Raw genomic sequence first — 19173 nt, 5'->3', positions numbered from 1 at the left:
TCCTAAGGTTATTTTTTTAAATCCCATTCAATTAAACACCTACATTTTACAAGACTTTAATGTACTGCTGTTGATCTAGAATAAAATAAAATGTAGTATGCTGCTAATCATACCCTAGCAGAAGGTTTTCTACAATTTTTTTTTATGTAAACAAGAGCAGCATATGACAGTGCAAAAGCTGTAAGACATTAATTCTGTTGTGATACAAAACAATCACCACCTGAAGTAAGAAAGAACTTTGTTCTCACTGCTAATATAGTGTTGTTCAATAAATAGATATGTATGCCTAGAATAAACTGGATGTATTCATAGTTAAGCATGTGCAGGATTTTAGACTAGGATGATCAAAGTTACACGTTTGGGCACATCAAACAATTCATAAAGACAAAATCCTTCACCAAAAGCTCTGGAGATGTATGCTGTCATGGGTTAGGAGTTGACTACAAAATAGGAAACCAAAAATAGGAGTTAATGAACATTTTGCACCTTGAAGAGTTATGCAAAGTGGGGTTCACCACTGATCAGCGTTGGGAGGATTCCTTTTAAAAAAATGATCTAGATCTGTAGCATGGTCAAGACTGTCAATGATAAGCTTCAAATTAAATCTTGTTTAAGGTAAGCAAATGGTAAGTAACTCTAAAAATTCAAACTTCACCAATACATTAGTAGGATAGCAGCTGGTAATTACTTGTCAGGAAAGAGATCTTAAGATTTACATTGGAAAAGCTCCATGATATGTTACCTGGTTTGTGGTTGTGCTAAAAAAGGTACATTCCATGCCTGAAGTCCTTAGGATGGGAATTGCTGGAAAATGTGCAGAAAAGGACTGCCAAAACAGCTAAGGATCTAGAGTAGCTTCCCTGGAAAACTGGGACTTTTTAGCTTTAAGTGAAAACAGGTAAGGGAAAACATGAGAGAAGAATATAAAACCATGGTCTAGAAAATAAGGATAGAGAGAAGTTTTTCTTCCTTTCTCACTGTTATAACTCAGAGTCATCCTCTGTGATTAGATGAAAGGAGATAAAAGGAAGTACTTCTTTCCTCAAGACCAAGCTGTACTGTGGATTGGATGCCATGAGATGTGGCGAGGAACACCAATGTAGAGAGTCTTACAATGGGACTGGCAATACACGGAGGACTGGCCTCTCAATGATCATCAGGTTTGATGACTGTAAGACTGTAAACTCCCTTTTAGGGCATACTATTTAAACACGAGTTGCTAGGAAGTAAAAGTGGAAGAGGACAGCTGTCCTCCTGTATATGCTTGTGGGCTTCCTGAATGCCTCTGGTTTGCCACTGTGTGACACACAATGGTGGAACAGAACAGTTATTGGCCTCATCCAGTAGAGCGCTTACATTCTTAAATAAGGAAGAAATGCACAGAACTGGCAAAGCTCTAAGGTACCTGTAGAAAGTAGAATGGAAGCAGCTTCTTAATACTACAGCTCTGATGGCTGGTTAAACTGAAATTTACTCCAGATGATACTGGAGTGTTTTTGGTCCAGAGATACATAGATTCTAGAACAGGACTTCAATCTGTTTTAAATGGGGAGGTGCTCTCCTAGAAGAATCAGGTTCATGATTTAAAGATGCCTCAATGTTGCTGGGTACAGACTTATAGATCACACTGCAAGGGCTGCACCGCTTTCCATTTTGAATTTGAATCAGAATTCAGAGCATTAGCGACCTGAAAGCTTAGAATTCTTTGAAGGTCAAAATCTGATGGAGAAGCACTTCTCCTTGTTTCAACAGAGGCTGATGAGTATATGAGAAAAAACTTTCCAGGTGGCCTTACCTTCACTGTGGAACACAGTATCCTGAGAAGATAAGTTTCTATCTTTTTAATTACTGCATTTGCCTTTTTAATTAAATTTTAATGTATTTTATTATTGGGTTGTTTGCTACCCGGTAGGATGTATAACGATTTGAAATGCAGCATACAAATCTCTCTCTCTCTCTCTCTATACACACACACACTTTAAAAAAATCAGATGTCCAGGTTATGGCTGCCCTAGTTAAAACTTTTCTGCTCACTACAGAAAGCCATGATGTAGACTTGTAGGAGAATAATGTTGAGAAAAACAGGAATGCAGATTCCACCCCTAGCACTATAAATGAGTGCCCTACAAATAAGTAATATATGGATAGGGATACAGTGATAGTTCATTGCCTGGGGTCCAGACAGTCTTCAAACTTCTTCAAAGAAAATTTGATTCCAGAAGTTCAATTGACTAGATCTGCAATTAGATGCAAGTCACACAAAAGGTAACCTTTAGGTGGTTCTAAAACCCATTCTTCTTATGTAAGCTGTGCAGTGGAGAAGATCTGGTTTGGCTCTGTTCAATAGGCTGGTTAATGGAAGACAATGAAAGCTATTGTTTATCTGCATGTGAATTTTAAATAACTACTTATTAAGTTTGATTTCCTTTTCTTAATGAACCATCAGATTTTTCAGAATTTATTTACTTCTCTGTGCATAATATTTTAGACAGTGAAATATATCTTGGCTTGCACACTGTTTAAATGTATATAACTTTCAGTACTGGTTGATTCATAGTTGTGGTTCATAGTTGGATGTTGGAATAATGCATGTGTTAAAGTAATATTCGAGGGCAATCACACTGCTATGCAAGCTATCCTATACACCCCACTGGAATAGTCAAATGTATTTTATCTATACATGAAAGTGATCCCAGGGATGAACATTCTTTTCAAGTTTTACTGTCAGGCTTTTTAATTTTGATTTCAAATCAGAAAGAATAATCTAAAAGGTCCCAGTAATCAATACTACATAAATAAAAACTAACCCCAGCTAATTTACATTTGCTTATGCTTTAATTTGGCAACATCCTTCTCCAGTTTGAAGCAATAGAAGACCTACAATCAGTGATTACCATGGTCCATACAAGCCCATGGTTCTGTCTCTTACCTGTAATCTGACTCTGTCCTTGTGGATTAAAAGGGCTTGGTGCAGAGTTCAGAGGGGGCCGTGGGCTCTGAGTCGGGACCCCTACTCTCATACTGGAATGAGGAATGCGCCCTAAATCACTGAGACGCTCAGAGAACAAACTAGGTTTAGAGTCATCAAGCTTCTGTCTGTGCCCTGGAAACAGCAAATCATAAAATAAAAGGTTGGTTAGCATGACAAGGTACTATTAAAGTGCTTTATTTATTATTGTGAGACCAAAGAAAATTTAGATTCACTCTGCAGCTGGTGCAGGGAGCAAAGTATGGACTATTTCACCCATTACAGCATTGGTATAAGGAAGGCACTTGTATTGCTATCCAGGCATATGATAAGTCACTGCAGTCTTTATAGCAATTTATAGCAGAGCAATATTATTATAACTGATCCTCTAAAAGCAGGAATTTTGTAATATGTAAAGCTTTCCTTGAATCTGCCACCTTGGATGCAATGATTATGTACTGATTGTGGAGAATTTGTAGGAGGCACCAGCCAAGAATGAGGCATGAGAAAAATTGGGTGATTATTCCACAGTGAGGTAGACTGACAGAGAAAAACAGAAAATTCCCAATTTGGTTAAAACTTGTGGTTTTAAAAAAATGAATAGAAAATAATTTTATAATCATTACACATCCAGACCTTTTGAAGGAGGACTGTGTATTGTTGAGGGAAAGGATTTTAAAATCTGTCATATACTATAGCCAGAGGCATTGGTTTGTGGGTGCTGTGTGTGTCAAAATATCAAGATGGCAGCTGCAACTGAATGATTAAAGCCCTGTCCCTTTTTACACGCACGTGACATTGCATGCATATAAGAAAGGGACAAGACTTTGAAGGCAAGGTCATGGCTGCCAGGGTTGACTTTTTTTTAACCTCATCTGTGGATCACCCCAAATACAGCTGTTAGTTTCCACATTTCCTCTCAGCCTCATTTCAAACTTCGGTTTTCTGCTGTTGATTCTGTAGAACCTCTCATCTTTTCTATTTCTATATCCAGGTAAATAGTGTAGTCACTATCCACGATTTTTCAAAAATACGTTCATGGGAGACCTCTTCCAGATTATTGTGTGTAAGACTCCAGTCTTATCTCTTTTATCAACTAATACATGGTGAGATGCATTCAGCATTTCCCTCTCAGAATTCATTGGCCTCACCACCTGTATTGACGTTTTCCATGCATATAAAAAAACTAAGCAAATGCAGTTGATACCTTTTTACCAGGCTATTTTCTGTTCTCACCTGGATGTGCTAAAATTGCATTTTAGGTTTTATTTTTGTTTTTGGAACAGTCGGGGAACACTGTAGTAATATATCAAATTTAAAAAGTGTCAGATCAGATGTCCAGTTACAAGTTATATCCTCAACTGGGGGCAGGAATGCTTCTATTAAGGATTCCTACCAATCAGTATTATTACCTTCTTACCCGACCCTGAGTTCTCCCTGTTCCCCTCCATACCTATTTTTTTCTTTCTGACCGAAATCCAACCATTTGTACATATTCATCATATTCAATTGTAATTGGGTTTTGGGGTGGGATTGAGAAAGTTTGCCCCCTCAGTTTCTTTTTATTATTGTATATTGGCAGATACCAGGTTGTTCTTCCTCCTCTTCCATAAAAAGCCTTATTTTGTTGCATTTCTATTGGCACTCACTACTTGAGATCACTTTTAGAGGTAGCAAAAGACTGTCACTGAACCAAAGGTCTAACATGTTCTCAGTGGCTTCTTGACTCTCCCCACATGTACCTGAACTGAAAAATGATCTTACATGTAGCTTTCAGATATATTCCTTGAATCATCAGTCAAGCAACATTGCAAATACAGGCAGTCCTCACTTACTGATTGCTTATTCAGTGACCATTCAAAGTTATGACACCAGTGAAAAAGAAGATCTACAACCAGTCCTAGTACTTCTGGCCATTGCAGCATCCCCACAGTAATGTGATTGTGAATCGGACACTTGGCACCCAGCATACATTTGTGATGGTTGCTGCGTCCCACAGTCACACGATCACCATTTGTGACCTTCACAGCCAGCTTCCCACAAGCAAAGTCAATAGGGAAGCTGGCAGGAAGTCGCAAGTCTTGGTCACATGATGTCGCACTTAATGGCTATGGGTGATTTACTTCACGACCGCAGCCAGAATTGATGTCATAACTCGGGCGCAGTCATGTGATATTTCACTTTACGACTGTGTTGCTTAGCAGTGGAGTTTCTGGTCCCAACTGTAGTCAGTAAGTGAGGACTACCTGTACTACAATACTAGCAGGAGTTACTAACAAGAATGCTAGCACTATTGTATGAAAAATTAGTAATTTTTAAATACTTTTAAAAATGTATTGCAAATAGGAAAACTACTATAAATCAATTCATGAATATAATCAAGCATGAGTAATGCCAACTATAATTTTCTGCAACTGCATGCCCCTCCATTAGGTGCTACCTTGCCAAGAAATTAGATAATGATGTAGCAACCATCAAGGATGGAGAATGTCTGGTCCAGCATAACATCTCACCTGGATGCTAACCCCAGAACTGCAATACAGGATTCCCAAAGGCAGGTACATCAGAGATAAAAAATATAAAGGCATCAAAAGACCAATCAGTCTATCACAACTGTTTAGGATGCTCACAACCTGAGCATCCTAAATTGAGATTCCTATTTGGATATATGTAAACTTAATTGTTTTTAGCCCAGTGCACATCAATTTCTACTCAATTTCATATGTCATTTTTTGCCCTTTATCTATGCTGTTTCTTCATCAGCAAAGCTTTTCTTCTATCTCTAAAATTCTGTCTTTAATAATGTTTCCTTCAACATATTCAGCACAGACATCCAACTAACTGAACTTTAATCTCCCAGCAGTACCTAGGATCCTTTTTATTTTAAAAAATCCAATCTTGGCTATTTTTCAGTTCTCTGATAATTATTAGGCTGTTTTATCCGACTTCCTATTTAAATTCCATCAGCCATTTCACATTTTATATTTTCAAAAACTCAGTGAAGATCTTTTTAAAAAAAATTTAGCCCTAGAATTTATTCTCTGGAATTAGCTGTTTCCCTTGATTTTATAAATAAATATTGTTCAATTACAGGTGTCTATCCTGTGCAAAAAAACTGATTTAGCTTCTCAGCAATCTTCCTGTCCCATTGCACCATGTGATTTTGAGGGCTAAATACAGCACAGAATAGAACATATTCCAGTGGGTATCTTTTGGGATAGGGGAGCTTGGGAAAAAGTGGGATGGGAAGAGATGATCTTAGTCTCAGATCACAAACAGCCTCTTCACAGATACCATGATTTGGGAATACAGCAGAGCTCATTTCTTTCATCACTTATAAAAGATAGGGGGACATAAATAAGTAAGACCATTTTGAAGTCATAACGCTTTTGCTATAGAAGCACAATATATGGCAGATGTACTGATTTGTGCAATTTGCACAAGTATATAGTTAAAACAGTATGATTTCTTAGTAGACTTTTAATGAAATAACAGCAGTTTGATCAATGATCTAAAACTTCATTTAATTATGTTACACAAGATATGTTACATATCTTATCTGTGTAGAATAATTATTGCTCTTTCTCTGTACTGACTTTTATTTGCAACTCTAATCTCTTCCACTTAAAGATGCAATTAAACAAAAATGCTAATTAATATTAAATGCATTAATGTTATAATTAATACTATAAAGTTACATTCTATTGTCTCTCTCCCTTGTACAACAGAACAAATCCGCAGTAAAGCAACAGTGAGAATGTAGTTGTACATTTTTCTCAGATAGACAGATGAGAGATGGACAGATAAATAAACAGACAGACATTTAAAAAAACCTTTTAAATGATGTCCTGTAGAGGTAGCAGGCAAGGAGGAAAAAACAATTAAAATAGGGAAGAAAATGATACCAACAAAGCTGGAGGGGAGCTTTTTTTTTTTGGCATGGAATAATGTCTTCCTGTGTAATACACATGCTAAACACATGTGGTTCAAATCTAATTTGGCAATAGTTAAAGGAACAGACCAAAAGATGCAATGGCAGAGTAAGCCTGCTGAGCTACTATTATGCAAGTGTGAAAAGCTGCACAGTGTGATGAAGACAAGCCTTAGAATATATTTTATTAAGGAAACATTGGAGGTGATAAGATTCATAATGGGGTAAGCAAATAGGATTTACATCAGAAGGTACAAATGTTTTGTCTGAACAGATTATAGATTGCTCAAATTTTCACCATTGGTAGAGAGAATAGTCTTTGAGTTTCTAGAAAAATAGAAATTTATCATAAATATAGATTCTTTCAGGTGTCTACAGAATGGTTCACCCATTTGTTTGGGACATACATGAGTAGAAATATTCCCAAGTCCTATTTCTTCAGTGTATTAGGATGCAAGCTTTTCTATATAATATCCTGCACATATCCCAGATGCTTTTATGGTCTACTGTAGACCTTTACTCCATTTGTCACACACAGTAGAGGTTTTTTTTTGGGCAGATGTACAGTATCTTCTAGTCTCTTATTCAAAAATTAAATGTGCCCAGCACTACAGTATGTTACTCAAGATGCTGAGGTGCTGCCTGTTTTAGATCTTGCTGGAGTGAACAACGTCAAGATGCAACTTTAAGTCATCACACAAGCAGTTTGCCCAACTACAGATATTGGCTTCTTACTGCTCTCTGTGGTTCTCAAATGAGGAATAATATAGGTAGTGGCAAGGAAATCAGAGAAAAACACAAATGTAAGGAAAGAGAATGCAAGAACATTGGATTCATGAATTATTTATACAAAAGAATAAATAAAAGTTCCAACTGTTAGTGCTCTTGTTTGCCAGAAGAACTACCAGATTGGGACCTGTTGATCCTTTTGGCTGATCATTTCTGCCTCTGAACTGTACTTTCACTGCCTCCTCCAGCATATGCAAAGTTTTGCAATCAGTAAAAAAATTCACCCAACTCCAATGTAATCAAGCGAAAGGGAAAAAAGCCTTCAAAATAACCTTCCTTCCTTCCTTCCTCTTTATACCCACTTTCTTGCTTAGGGACTACACTAAAACAGGGAGCTTTAAATGAACTTTATCCAAGCTCATTGGAGAATGAGGGAAAGCCAGGAACTGATTCTGTTTTCTGACCAAAAAAAGTCCATACGAAATTGCTTTCTGCACAGACTGAAGAGAAAATTACTTGCATGTAACTGATAAAAAAGGAACTGCAATCTTATACACATGCCCCGTAACATTGGCAGGACATTTTAGAGTAAGCATAAATAGAAATATATTATTAGGATAAACATATATTCAGAGTAAACCATAATGAACCTTCTTATTTCTGACTAAGACACAAGATCAAGCCCCTTATTGTAACCAATTTTTTCAGGATTGTTCCCATTGTCTAAAGTAAGTCTCTAAGAATTAAACCTAGGTTCTTTGCAATAGCAGTTCTGTTGCAAGCGAATGAAGCTATTTCTGCTGCATCACTGCAGGGCAATTTATCTTTCTATTTAAATTTCAGGCAATATGTTATATCAATAGGATTCAGCTCCAAAACAACCATCTAGCTTTATTCTGAAGGGGAAAATAAAAGTGTCATAAATCATCTGCAACCAACAAAGGGTAAATTAGCGCTTCTCCAGCAGGATTCCAGAAAGAAGTCAGAAAAAAAACCCAACTCCTCATTAAAACAACCTATATTAATATAAATGTTTATTTGTGAAAATAAGTGCTGCTCTCTTGGTTGGCTTTCGTATTCATCCCTCTAGCTGAGCTGTACAATTCAAGGTTGTTTTTATTTTAAAGGCAACAAAACTTAGCCAAACCATTTTTATCCCAGAAAACGGAAATCTTGGAGTCCTTCCAGTCTGTTGGGTAGACATAATTATGAGAAGAAATATATAATCTACCCAAGAGACATAATTACATAATTAAGCCCTAGGCTCTACACAAGAAAAGTTCTTATAATTCTCCAAACAAGGTGCTATACAGTCTTCATAACTGTTACTCACTTACTGAAATGAGAGGAAAGCTGCTTATTTTTTAAATAGCTCTAGGCACTTTTTTGAATAAAAAATGGGATCATTCTAGTAGCAGAGGGAAGCAGATTTTGTTTCTGAAAACACAGGTAAGGAAAAGTGGGGATGCAGGAAAAAGCAAAGCAGCTGTTTCTAGTTCAGGGACCTCATTTTTTGTGCCATTCCCCATCACCATTTTAAGCCTTCTAGCCCAAGCCACCAACTTTCTTCTGACTTCCAAACTTCACAGTTCTTCCTTTCCCATGATGTTAGCTTTTCATAATAATGCCCATAGCATCCTCCTGGATCACTTGACAGCCACAGTCTTTATAAGCATTGTTTCTGCAGTATTCTTGGTCTTTGCTGTCAAGTTGGATCTTAACAGGGTGAATAAACTGGAATGACACAGAGGGTTCCTAACTCGCAGAAAAACAGATCTAGGGATTGGAGTTCAGCCTGTTCTAGATAGGGCTGCATTCCCCTAAAACAGCAGATGAATAGTCCAGAAGTATCCTTGATCTTCATCAGTCTCTGACTCCCTGGGTACCAGCAGAGAGTAGGGTTGCACAATTATGCCTATTACATAAACTATGCCTGTTCCTGATCCAGTTGGATCTACTAATTATCCATGCCTTGTTGAAATGAGGGAAGATAGATTGACTATCACAATGAACTCTCTGTGAGGCTGCCCTGAAGAGAGTCTGGAAGCTTCAGTGGTGCAAAATAGAGCAACCAGGCTGCTAGCAAGACTGGGGCCATGCTGAAAAATGTGCAGTGGTTGCCAACTGTTTTCTATGCACAATCTAATATTCAAAACATGAAATGCCTTCAGGCCTAACTATTTGAAGGACCATATTTCTCATTTTGAACTTGCCATGGCAGTAAGATCAGCTGGAAAGATCTACTTAAATATGTCTGTTATAGAAGCCAATTTAGTTAGGTAAATGGGAGACTGCTTTCTCCTGCATTGTTCCCACACATTCTGTTGAGAACTACATTTTCTGCACTTTCTCTGCTTTTTAAAGATGTCTTACCTCTTCAACCAGATCTTCTGTTCCTAATTTTAATACTTATATATTTTCTTGTTTTGTTTTTCTACTTTTGTATCCATTTATAACATAGCTGTTTCCATCCTCCTGCATGGAGGAAAAGCAGGATATATATGAAATAAATAATAACTGTGTCATGACTTTCAGTCTAGCTAGTACTACAGTTTTGCAGCTAGCAATGCTCCCTAATGTTCATATTGTCAGATATTAGAGGTAGATGGCACAAATAGCACTCATAATCATTTGCACCTGTGAAGTTGCTAGAATAACGCTGTTAACCTGTAGGTTAGATACACAGAATCTGCTGTTTAGTACTTTTACTTCCAACCCATTAAATCGATCTATGTCTAGTTTGGCATGCTGCAAGCCTAAGGGACCTAGCAATTAAATTTGACAGGTGAAAAAGTATCTAAGGGGAAGCAGCAATGGAAAGCTGAAGGAAGTATCTTTTGGGAAATTGCTGAAGATCTTTCACCAATTAGACACCAATGCTTCCTCCTCTTTCTCTATAGTAACTGTTTTGCTTTTTTGTTTGGGCAAAAGACAACAGAATCTTTAGGTAACAGCTAGTAAACTGGCACCAGCCCCAGTCATGATGCATTCCCAGACCAAGCCTATCTGCCTTCCCTAATTCAGTATGCTTTATAGAACATTTTCCACAATGCTCTGGAGTTGGGGGCCTACTAATGGCAGGCAGTTCTGGTGGTGCTGGGAGCCAACTAGGTTGACATTTACCATGGGAACTAGGTTTGGTAGACCTGTGTGCAACATACTCTGTCTTTTCTGCTGTTTCTGGAACACAACAAACAGCCACCTAATAATGCCCTTGAAATGGGCCAATGGAAGGAGAGAACAGATTCAATGTGTGTAAGTGCATCAGTATTTATCACTTATTAGAAAATATGGTGTATATTGTATTGTGAAGAAACACACATTGCCTCATTAGACACACACATAGCAAAGTGAAGCCATGATCAACGCATACTGTGCTGCAAATGAGAACCTACAGAAGCATAGACCCCTTATGAACATCCTTCATCTGGAAGAAGAAAGCTAAGTGGTTGGCTATAAGAGGTAGGATTTTATTCAGTTGTGACTCACAGTCTCTATTTTCAATAAAAGCAGACCAGACATTTATAAAGAGGAGGATCAACATGACCTCAACACCTGAGAGGGAAGAGTTTTGAGCCATGATTTCTTTTCACATTGATAGGGCTGCTTCAGCCAACATGACAAAATGCCAGATTACCATAGTGATGACCATTGTTAGAAGGCTGAGAACACACATCATTTTTTTAAGTAATCAGTCATGTAATCCCATGCCTCTGGCATAATTCCTTTGACTTGCACATGTCTAAGAAGAGACTCTTCATTCTGACTTGATAAACTTATCAGGGTTAACCAATTTAAAGAATGAGAGACTTCCCCATAAAAGAGGCACTCCTGCAGCCTAGCCCAACCCCATTAAAGACCTGGCAGGGGGAAGGGAAGTATCTCGGTCTGGAAGAGGGAGGGCAGGCAGGAGGAGAGGAGAGGAGGGGAGGGGAGGAAAATCTCTTGCTTGAACTGGAGTGCTTCCAAGTCCTGGCAGAACAAGACGTTTTTCTTAACGCTTGCGAAACCTGATAACTTTGAAGGAATGGAGAGAGAGAGAGAAAAATGTAAACACAACCATTCTAACAGCTTTAAAGTACTTACTTCTAATCTAGTCTAAGATCCCTCCAATTGTATGCTGCTTTGGAACCATTTTGTTTGTCAAACATCAATAAGGTGCATTTTAATTTATTTCCAAAAGCAAGGCTGAACACTGTGGTTAAACTGGAGCTCAGGCATAGAAGAAACAACAGTTAAGCAATAAGGAATAGATAGATGTGTGTTTACGTACTGCATCTTTCAACAAGCAGCTTTCTTGAATTAAAAGACCATTGTGTTTCTACCCATGAAACAGGTTTTAAGAAGATTATTTAAGCTCCCTTAAACAAGGTTGAAAGAATCCACTAATCACTAATAAAATTCATCTGGCTAAATAAAGTTGGAAACAAAAAGATGCCCTTTCTATGTACTTTGGTGTGCATTAAGGTAATGTAGGCTTGTGAAAAAAAATCCTGTCCTTTTTCATAAAGATACATCTGAAGGTTCCCTCCATAATCAGGGCCTCCAGAGCAGAACAGCAGTTCATCCATATAATCATGTAGGTTAATGCTATTGCACAATCTACTGCAGGTTTTATAGACACATAATTGCTGTATCCACCCAAGTGTAATAAATGGAGTCTACTATGTTAATCCCTGCATTCCTATTGTTTGTAAATACCACATGAGGGAGAGACACACACCCTGAGAACCCTTCCTTCCTTTCCAAGGAGTTAGGTTACTGAGACACAGACCTGCAAAACCAATACATTCCAATGACATTCCAGCCCAGAGATATGAATGCCAACTAATATGAAAAGTCTCGAGTTATTGTGACACTGGGACACCTGAAACCAACAGATGGCACATGCGTTCAAAGGGTTTTAAACAGTCCCTTAAATATATACAGGAGAGGAAGGAAGGAAGGAAGGAAGGAAGGAAGGGGAGGATTTTCTCTTTTTTTCACTTTTATAAACTGCACCATAAACCAAACAGAGTATTATTTGTTCTTAGTTATAAGGCAGAAACATAACAGCTTAAAGGGTGGACCTCTAGTAAATTAGAAGAATTAAACATTTTTTAGCCATTGGCCTATTAATGTTACCTTAAAAAGTGTAAGTATTTTAAAGGTTGGTTGGTTTAAACAGCTTAACTTTTAAAAGTTAGGTGGCAGCTCCACTGGGTTCAGTCTGTGGCATCTAGTCAGTTTGATGGATGCCTTTCTTTATATTATTCTTTTTGAACAATATATAGAAATTGGTGGTTTCCTCGGTAAAAAATATTCTTAATATATTTCTTGCTTTTACATTTCCCAAAGTTTGGTTAAGAAGCTAGAATATGTTGAAAATCCTATTTCTAGTAATAAATGGATTTATGTCTCAGAATTCATCATTGGTTGGTGAAATAAATCAATATGTATGTCAGTGAAGGGCCTTTGCCCTATTATAGCACTTCTGAGATTCTACTCCTTAAAAAGGCCAATTACTATTTCTGACCTTCCTCCCTTTTAAGTACATTCCTTTCTGACTCTGACTTCTTGGGCTGTAGCTTCATGATATGAAAGAAATTCTAAGACTAGTGAAGAATATTACATTAGCAATATTAAAGGTAAAGGTTTCCCTTGACGTAAAGTCCAGTCGTGTCCGACTCTAGGGGGCGGTGCTCATCTCCGTTTCTAAGCCTTAGAGCCGGCGTTGTCCGTAGACACTTCCGGGTCATGTGGCCAGCATGACGACACGGAACGCTGTTACCTTCCCGCCGAAGCGGTACCTATTGATCTACTCACATTTGCATGTTTTCGAACTGCTAGGTGAGCAGGAGCTGGGATTAACAACGGGAGCTCACCCCGCCGCGTGGTTTCGAACCGCCGACCTTCCGATCGACAGCTCAGCGGTTTAACCCGCAGCGCCACCGCGTCCCTTAGCAATATTACTAATGCTCTAATTAGTTTTATTCTGTTACTTCCTTAACCTGAAGTAGGATTTCTCCCATTGAGTGGAGATCTACTCCTGCTGCTCTTTTGCTTGTTCCAAAAGACCATTGATACCATTTTGATTTGTAAATGAAAAGCTTCTCCTCTTCACAAAACCATCCCCAATGTTAATATGGGAAAGAACATTATATATTTGTACAGTTCCACAACAGAAGTAAGAAGCTACACAATTAAAGGAAGAAGATAATATTTTGGCTGCATTTGAAGTATTTGTTTCAATGACAGATACATGATTGGAAATTTAGCAATTAATTGATAGTATTCATTTATATATAAGGATGTGACCATTCTATTTTGAATATCCACCATAACTTAACATTAAAAGAATAATTCTTCAATAAGATTAAATTCTGCAAATTACATATATGCTAGGTGTTGTAATTTGGCAGGGCACATAAAGTGGTTGAATAGATCTGGATGCAGTTAGCATTGGGATAGGAGTGCCTATAAACACACATGCACACACACATGCCTCAAGAGTAAAACAAGTCTGACTTCAGCAGCTAGACTAAAAACTATTTGCTTCTTTCTCCTTGCTAGAAAACAACAGGAAAATCCTTGGAGCAACCTATCATAATTTTTGTACCTAACAGGTCTCAGTTTGCATGTCTATAGCCTAGTCTACCCTCCACATAAGGCTGTAACCTAATGTAGACATGGCTTGAATACCAGCCACATTTATTCTCCCCTCTCCCACTTTTTAAAACTATCTAGCCTGATCAAGAGCACCTGAAAACTGGAAAGGCTGAACACTCTTTTGTAACTTTGAGTTGGCCTAAAAGAATGTATTACCTCAGTGAAGATTGTTGATTCTCTGTGAAAAATTGGATTATTCCAAAAGAATGATCAATTAAAACAACAGTTAGCATAGACCAAGTTAATCCAAAATGAAATCAATTCAGTTCAGAATCTGCCAAGGCCTGTGGCCATGACTCAACCTGTACTTCTTGAAGAGCAACAAACAATGCTAAAACTACCTTCCTCTTCAAAAGTTGCTCAACTTGGAAATCCTATATTTTCTTAAATTGCTATTCTGCCTGAACAGATCTGAAATGCTTCTTCTCTTGATGACAGCGCAATTGATTTGAATGTAGCCCTTAAACCTGTGCAACTTCTCAGTGGCCAAGGGCTGCATGGCAACTCTTTTTTAATTGCCAAGATTTCTAAGGGAGGAAGGGAGATGTCAAAATGAGAAGAGCAATTATAGAAAATCAGCACAATCATTTATTTAAAACAATAAAGTTAAATAAATTAAAATATGTGAATGTAAAAAATTACAACCCCAAGTGGTACTGCTCACCGGATTAATCTACAGAATAAAGAGTTGCCCATCTGTGCCTCAGTGTCTTTCACCATGAACAACTAAGAAGCAGATTCAAGTGAAATATATTAAGGGGGATAAATAGGCCATATAGTTTCTATTTTACAATAGTAAATCTACAGTAAATTCAATCTCATATAATTCTTTTTAGTGAATTATAAAGAAGATACATAGATTAGGGCAGAATTCTTCCTTAAACCTTGGGAAATTGCAGAAACTCAGATTAAACACTATGAAAAGATAGACAGCAACTATAGATTAATCAGATGGGACGCGGTGGCGCTGCGGGTTAAACCGCTGAGCTGTCGATCGGAAGGTCGGCGGTTCGAAACCGCGCGGCGGGGTGAGCTCCCGTTGCTCGTCCCAGCTCCTGCTCACCTAGCAGTTCGAAAACATGCAAATGTGAGTAGATCAATAGGTACTGCTTCGGCGGGAAGGTAACGGCGTTCCGTGAGTCATGCTGGCCACATGACCCGGAAGTGTCTATGACAACGCCGGCTCCAAGGCTTAGAAACAGAGATGAGCACCGCCCCCTAGAGCTGGATTCGACTGGACTTTACGTCAAGGGAAACCTTTACCTTTACTATAGATTAATCAGGGCAGGAATGAGTATGGTAAGCTAAAGCCACAGAGTTACTCATTCCTTTCTTCTCTTCTCAACAGGCCTTTCCCCACAGCTCAGTTGAAGAGCTATCCATCTATCCTTCAATTGAGAGAACACTGCACTGCCATTGTGAGATTTTACCTGTTACTCCAGGTGCCTCCCCTTTTTTAAATTTTGAGAATATAAAAACGGAAAAATTAAAATTAAAGACAAAAACCTTGCAAGACTTCATGCAAACCCTCAGTGATCTTGCAAGATCTGGCTGTCTCATAAGGTTTTGTCCAAGTATAATTCTTGGAGGACAATGTGTCCACAATTAATCCCAAACCTGCTAGACACTGAACCAGAATTAAGCTAGTATGTTCCTAGGACTACATGCCTTCAGTACTGTAGACCTATGGTAAAATATTTTAATGTTAGTAAACTTTTGTTTATCCTTCAAAAAAAAAAAACTCTCTAACAGTGCAATACATTACATATCTACTCAGAATCAGTCCTATTAACTTTAATGGGACCTCCTTCCATTAATCATGCCGGCTAGGGATGATAGGACCTGGAGTCTAACAATAGCTGGAGAGCCAAGGCTCACAACTCTTGTCCTAGCTATTGACAATATGATCTACAATAAGAAAACTAATGCTAGGTTTCTAGTGTTAAACATAAAACCACTCAAAAAACAAATCAAGAGTTCATGTCACATGGGGATTAAATTTGCATAGTACTGTACTATACATCAAGATTTATTTAATAAACCACAATTGGATGGGTTCATGTAAAACATTAAGCCATGCTGAACACAATAATTAGGTTCATACAACACACTAAATTATAATGCAGTTTGATTTTGTTACTTAGAGAGTATCTGTACATATCTGCTGGGAGGTGGAGTGACAATTAGGAAAGAATTTACATGAACTGGGTCATTACTAATTAATTCTTTCTTTCACAGTGTACATCTATTGCCATTGTTTTTGTTACTATATCATCTTCATTTAAAATATATAATTACGTGCAGCACATTATTTCAAGGATTGTTACTGAAACATACATGATCTGAAATGATGCACAGTCCAATTCTTACTGCCTCAAAAAACCAGTCTCATTTCAAGGAGCTTATCTTGAATAATCAAGCATATGTCTATAGTCCTCCAGTGGAATTGGAAGCAACTGTGGGTGCCCTATAGTTAGAAACTGAAAGAATAAACTAGGTAAAGGTAAAGGTTTCCCTTGACGTAAAGTCCAGTCGTGTCCGACTCTAGGGGGCGGTGCTCATCTCCGTTTCTAAGCCTTGGAGCCGGCGTTGTCATAGACACTTCCGGGTCATGTGGCCAGCATGACGACTCGGAACGCCGTTACCTTCCCGCCGAAGCGGTACCTATTGATCTACTCACATTTGCATGTTTTCGAACTGCTAGGTGAGCAGGAGCTGGGACTAGCAACGGGAGCTCACCCCGCCGCGCGGTTTCGAACCGCTGACCTTCCAATCGGCAGCTCAGCGGTTTAACCCGCAGCGCCACCGCGTCCCTTAAAAGGATAGAATAAACTAATATATAACAAAATGTCTACTGGAAGTCCTGCTAAGTTTGTTGAGTGTAGTCCTTAGTATGTGGATTACTAAAGTTATCTAGATGTCTGAAAATGTGCTTTTGCACTACTACAACAACAAGAATGCAGTTAAGCTTCCCCCCCCCCTTTTTGGTAATTCCGATTCACACAACAAAAATACTGACTTGACAACAACAGACAAGGCTACAGTCTTCATTTAAGATGGAAATGGAACTACTTCGGTATACTTTCAACTGAGCTGGGGAGAGGAGTACTTTTCTGTTTAAGAATTATGCTTTATCATTTATAAGAAAGCCTACAGTGCTGCTCTCCCCAGCTGAATATATTGTACATTCAATTTTGATAGCAACTATTTTGAAGACAGAAGCTTGGATTTAATCCTCTCTTTTCTGTGAACCGCAGAAATAAATTATTGATGCTGTCAGAGCTGGCCACATCTTTTTATGAATGTTGCAGATCGATACAAAAAGGGATCTGGATACCAATGCCTATCTTCTATGTGCTTCTTTTAAACTGCATTTTGATCAACATTTTATTTTAAAACGCTCTTTATATAAGCAGTCACCAAGAACCAGGTGTATAAGTGATTAAAAATTTCATCCTCCCAAATCTTTTGATATTGTGAAGTTACTGCCATAAAGCTCTTCTTGCATGAAATCTCACTAGATTTTTATTTTGTGAGACTTTCATCATGTTATTTTTTATTATTATTTAGGAGTTCTACAGAGACTGAACATGTTGTAGGTGCTGTGGTACCTACAGTCTGTTAATATGTTTTCTACTACAGATTAAGGTTACTATGGTAACTAATCATTTTGGCCAGGTGAAGAGGTTGAATTTAATTGTCCCCTTTTCAGTTGTTAATTTTTGCACCTGGGGGGAAGAACTTGCCTGGACTTGTTTTAGTTTTAGTTTCCCTTCTGTGTAGGCATGTAGAGAGTTAAGCAGCTCTTGCTGAGAACCTGTAAATATGTTTGCTTTCTGTAAATAAAATTATTTTTATAGAAATGCCTGGTGTGTGACTTTTCTGATCTCTCCTGGGCCAAAGGCTTTCTAGCACTCTGCCAACAGGTTACAGGCCCAGTAAGCAGCCCAGTAAACCCAGGGAAACCCCAGAGAGAATAGAGAGTTCAGCTCCACACCTCATGCACAATTTAAAGGCAGGTAGCAAAGACCTGTGAAGATTTTCTTTGGAGCCACCTGGAGATTTTCCAGCAACTGCCGGTCTACAGGACAAAGAAGCCAGCTGAGGTGACTTGCAAAAGAAGGAAGAAGCCATAGCTACCTCCCAGCCCTCAGCAATGCCTCTGGAGTGCCTGTCAGAGACCAGCTATTTGAATTGGGCCCTGAAGATGGAGATGTATCTTCGCAGAGAGAATCTTTGGCTGCCAATTGGTGAGCAAACCCCCCAAAATCCCAGTGCTGAATGGCTGAGACAGGATGAGCGGGCTAGAGCCACCATTATCCTGGGAGTTGAGGACAATCAGCTAGTCCACATGCGAGGTATGCAGTCTGCAAAGCAACTTTGGGATGCTTTGAGAGACTTGTATGTAAAGGCAACAGCAGGGAGTAAAGTTACCCTGACAAAAAAGCTGTACAAAGCCTACCTTGCAGAAGGAGATAACCTTCTTGAGCACCTGCATCATATTCAGCAGCTGTTTGTTGAGTTGCAGGAGAGAGGAATGGAATTTACACCTCTCACAAAATCCTATATCCTCCTGTCCTCACTGAATGAAATATGGGACACGCTGATTTGTACCCTGGAGGCTATGCCTGAAGCAGACCTCACCCCATCATATGTTACACAGTGCTTACTCGCTGAATGGGAGAAGAGAGAGGAAAGATCCCCCCCATCTCTTCTGGAAAGCTGCAGTACCAGAAAACAAGGGAAAGGAAGCTGAGGCCACAGCACTAGCCAGCCAGCGATGCTTCACTTGTGGTTCAGCTGGACATTTGCAGAAAGACTGTGCCTTGAGACCCAAGAGTAGAAAGACAGAGAAGAAGAACACAAGGGCAACACAGAAGAAGGCTCTTCAGACAAC

General features: G+C 38.6%; 1 protein-coding gene across 9 annotated transcripts in view; it reads right to left on the bottom strand.

Moving 5' to 3' along the window:
• Positions 1-19173, bottom strand: part of RUNX2 (RUNX family transcription factor 2) — a 165135-nt gene that overhangs the window by 97932 nt on the left and 48030 nt on the right. For 6 of the 9 annotated variants that reach the window (XR_010068831.1, XM_063317208.1, XM_063317167.1 and 3 more), the window contains exon 4: positions 2930-3103. The exons of the other annotated variants lie outside the window; for them this stretch is intronic. Coding sequence is in view for 5 of the 6 variants with exons in the window: in XM_063317208.1 (XP_063173278.1) it covers positions 2930-3103 (174 nt within the window). In the remaining variant the exon portion in view is untranslated. The remainder of the gene's footprint in view (positions 1-2929; positions 3104-19173) is intronic. 9 annotated transcript variants of the gene reach the window in all.

Source organism: Candoia aspera, chromosome 1, assembly GCF_035149785.1.
Source record: "Candoia aspera isolate rCanAsp1 chromosome 1, rCanAsp1.hap2, whole genome shotgun sequence".
Taxonomy (NCBI): domain Eukaryota; kingdom Metazoa; phylum Chordata; class Lepidosauria; order Squamata; family Boidae; genus Candoia; species Candoia aspera.
Note: the sequence above shows the minus strand (reverse complement) of the source record. Positions and strands in the feature narration are given on the sequence as shown.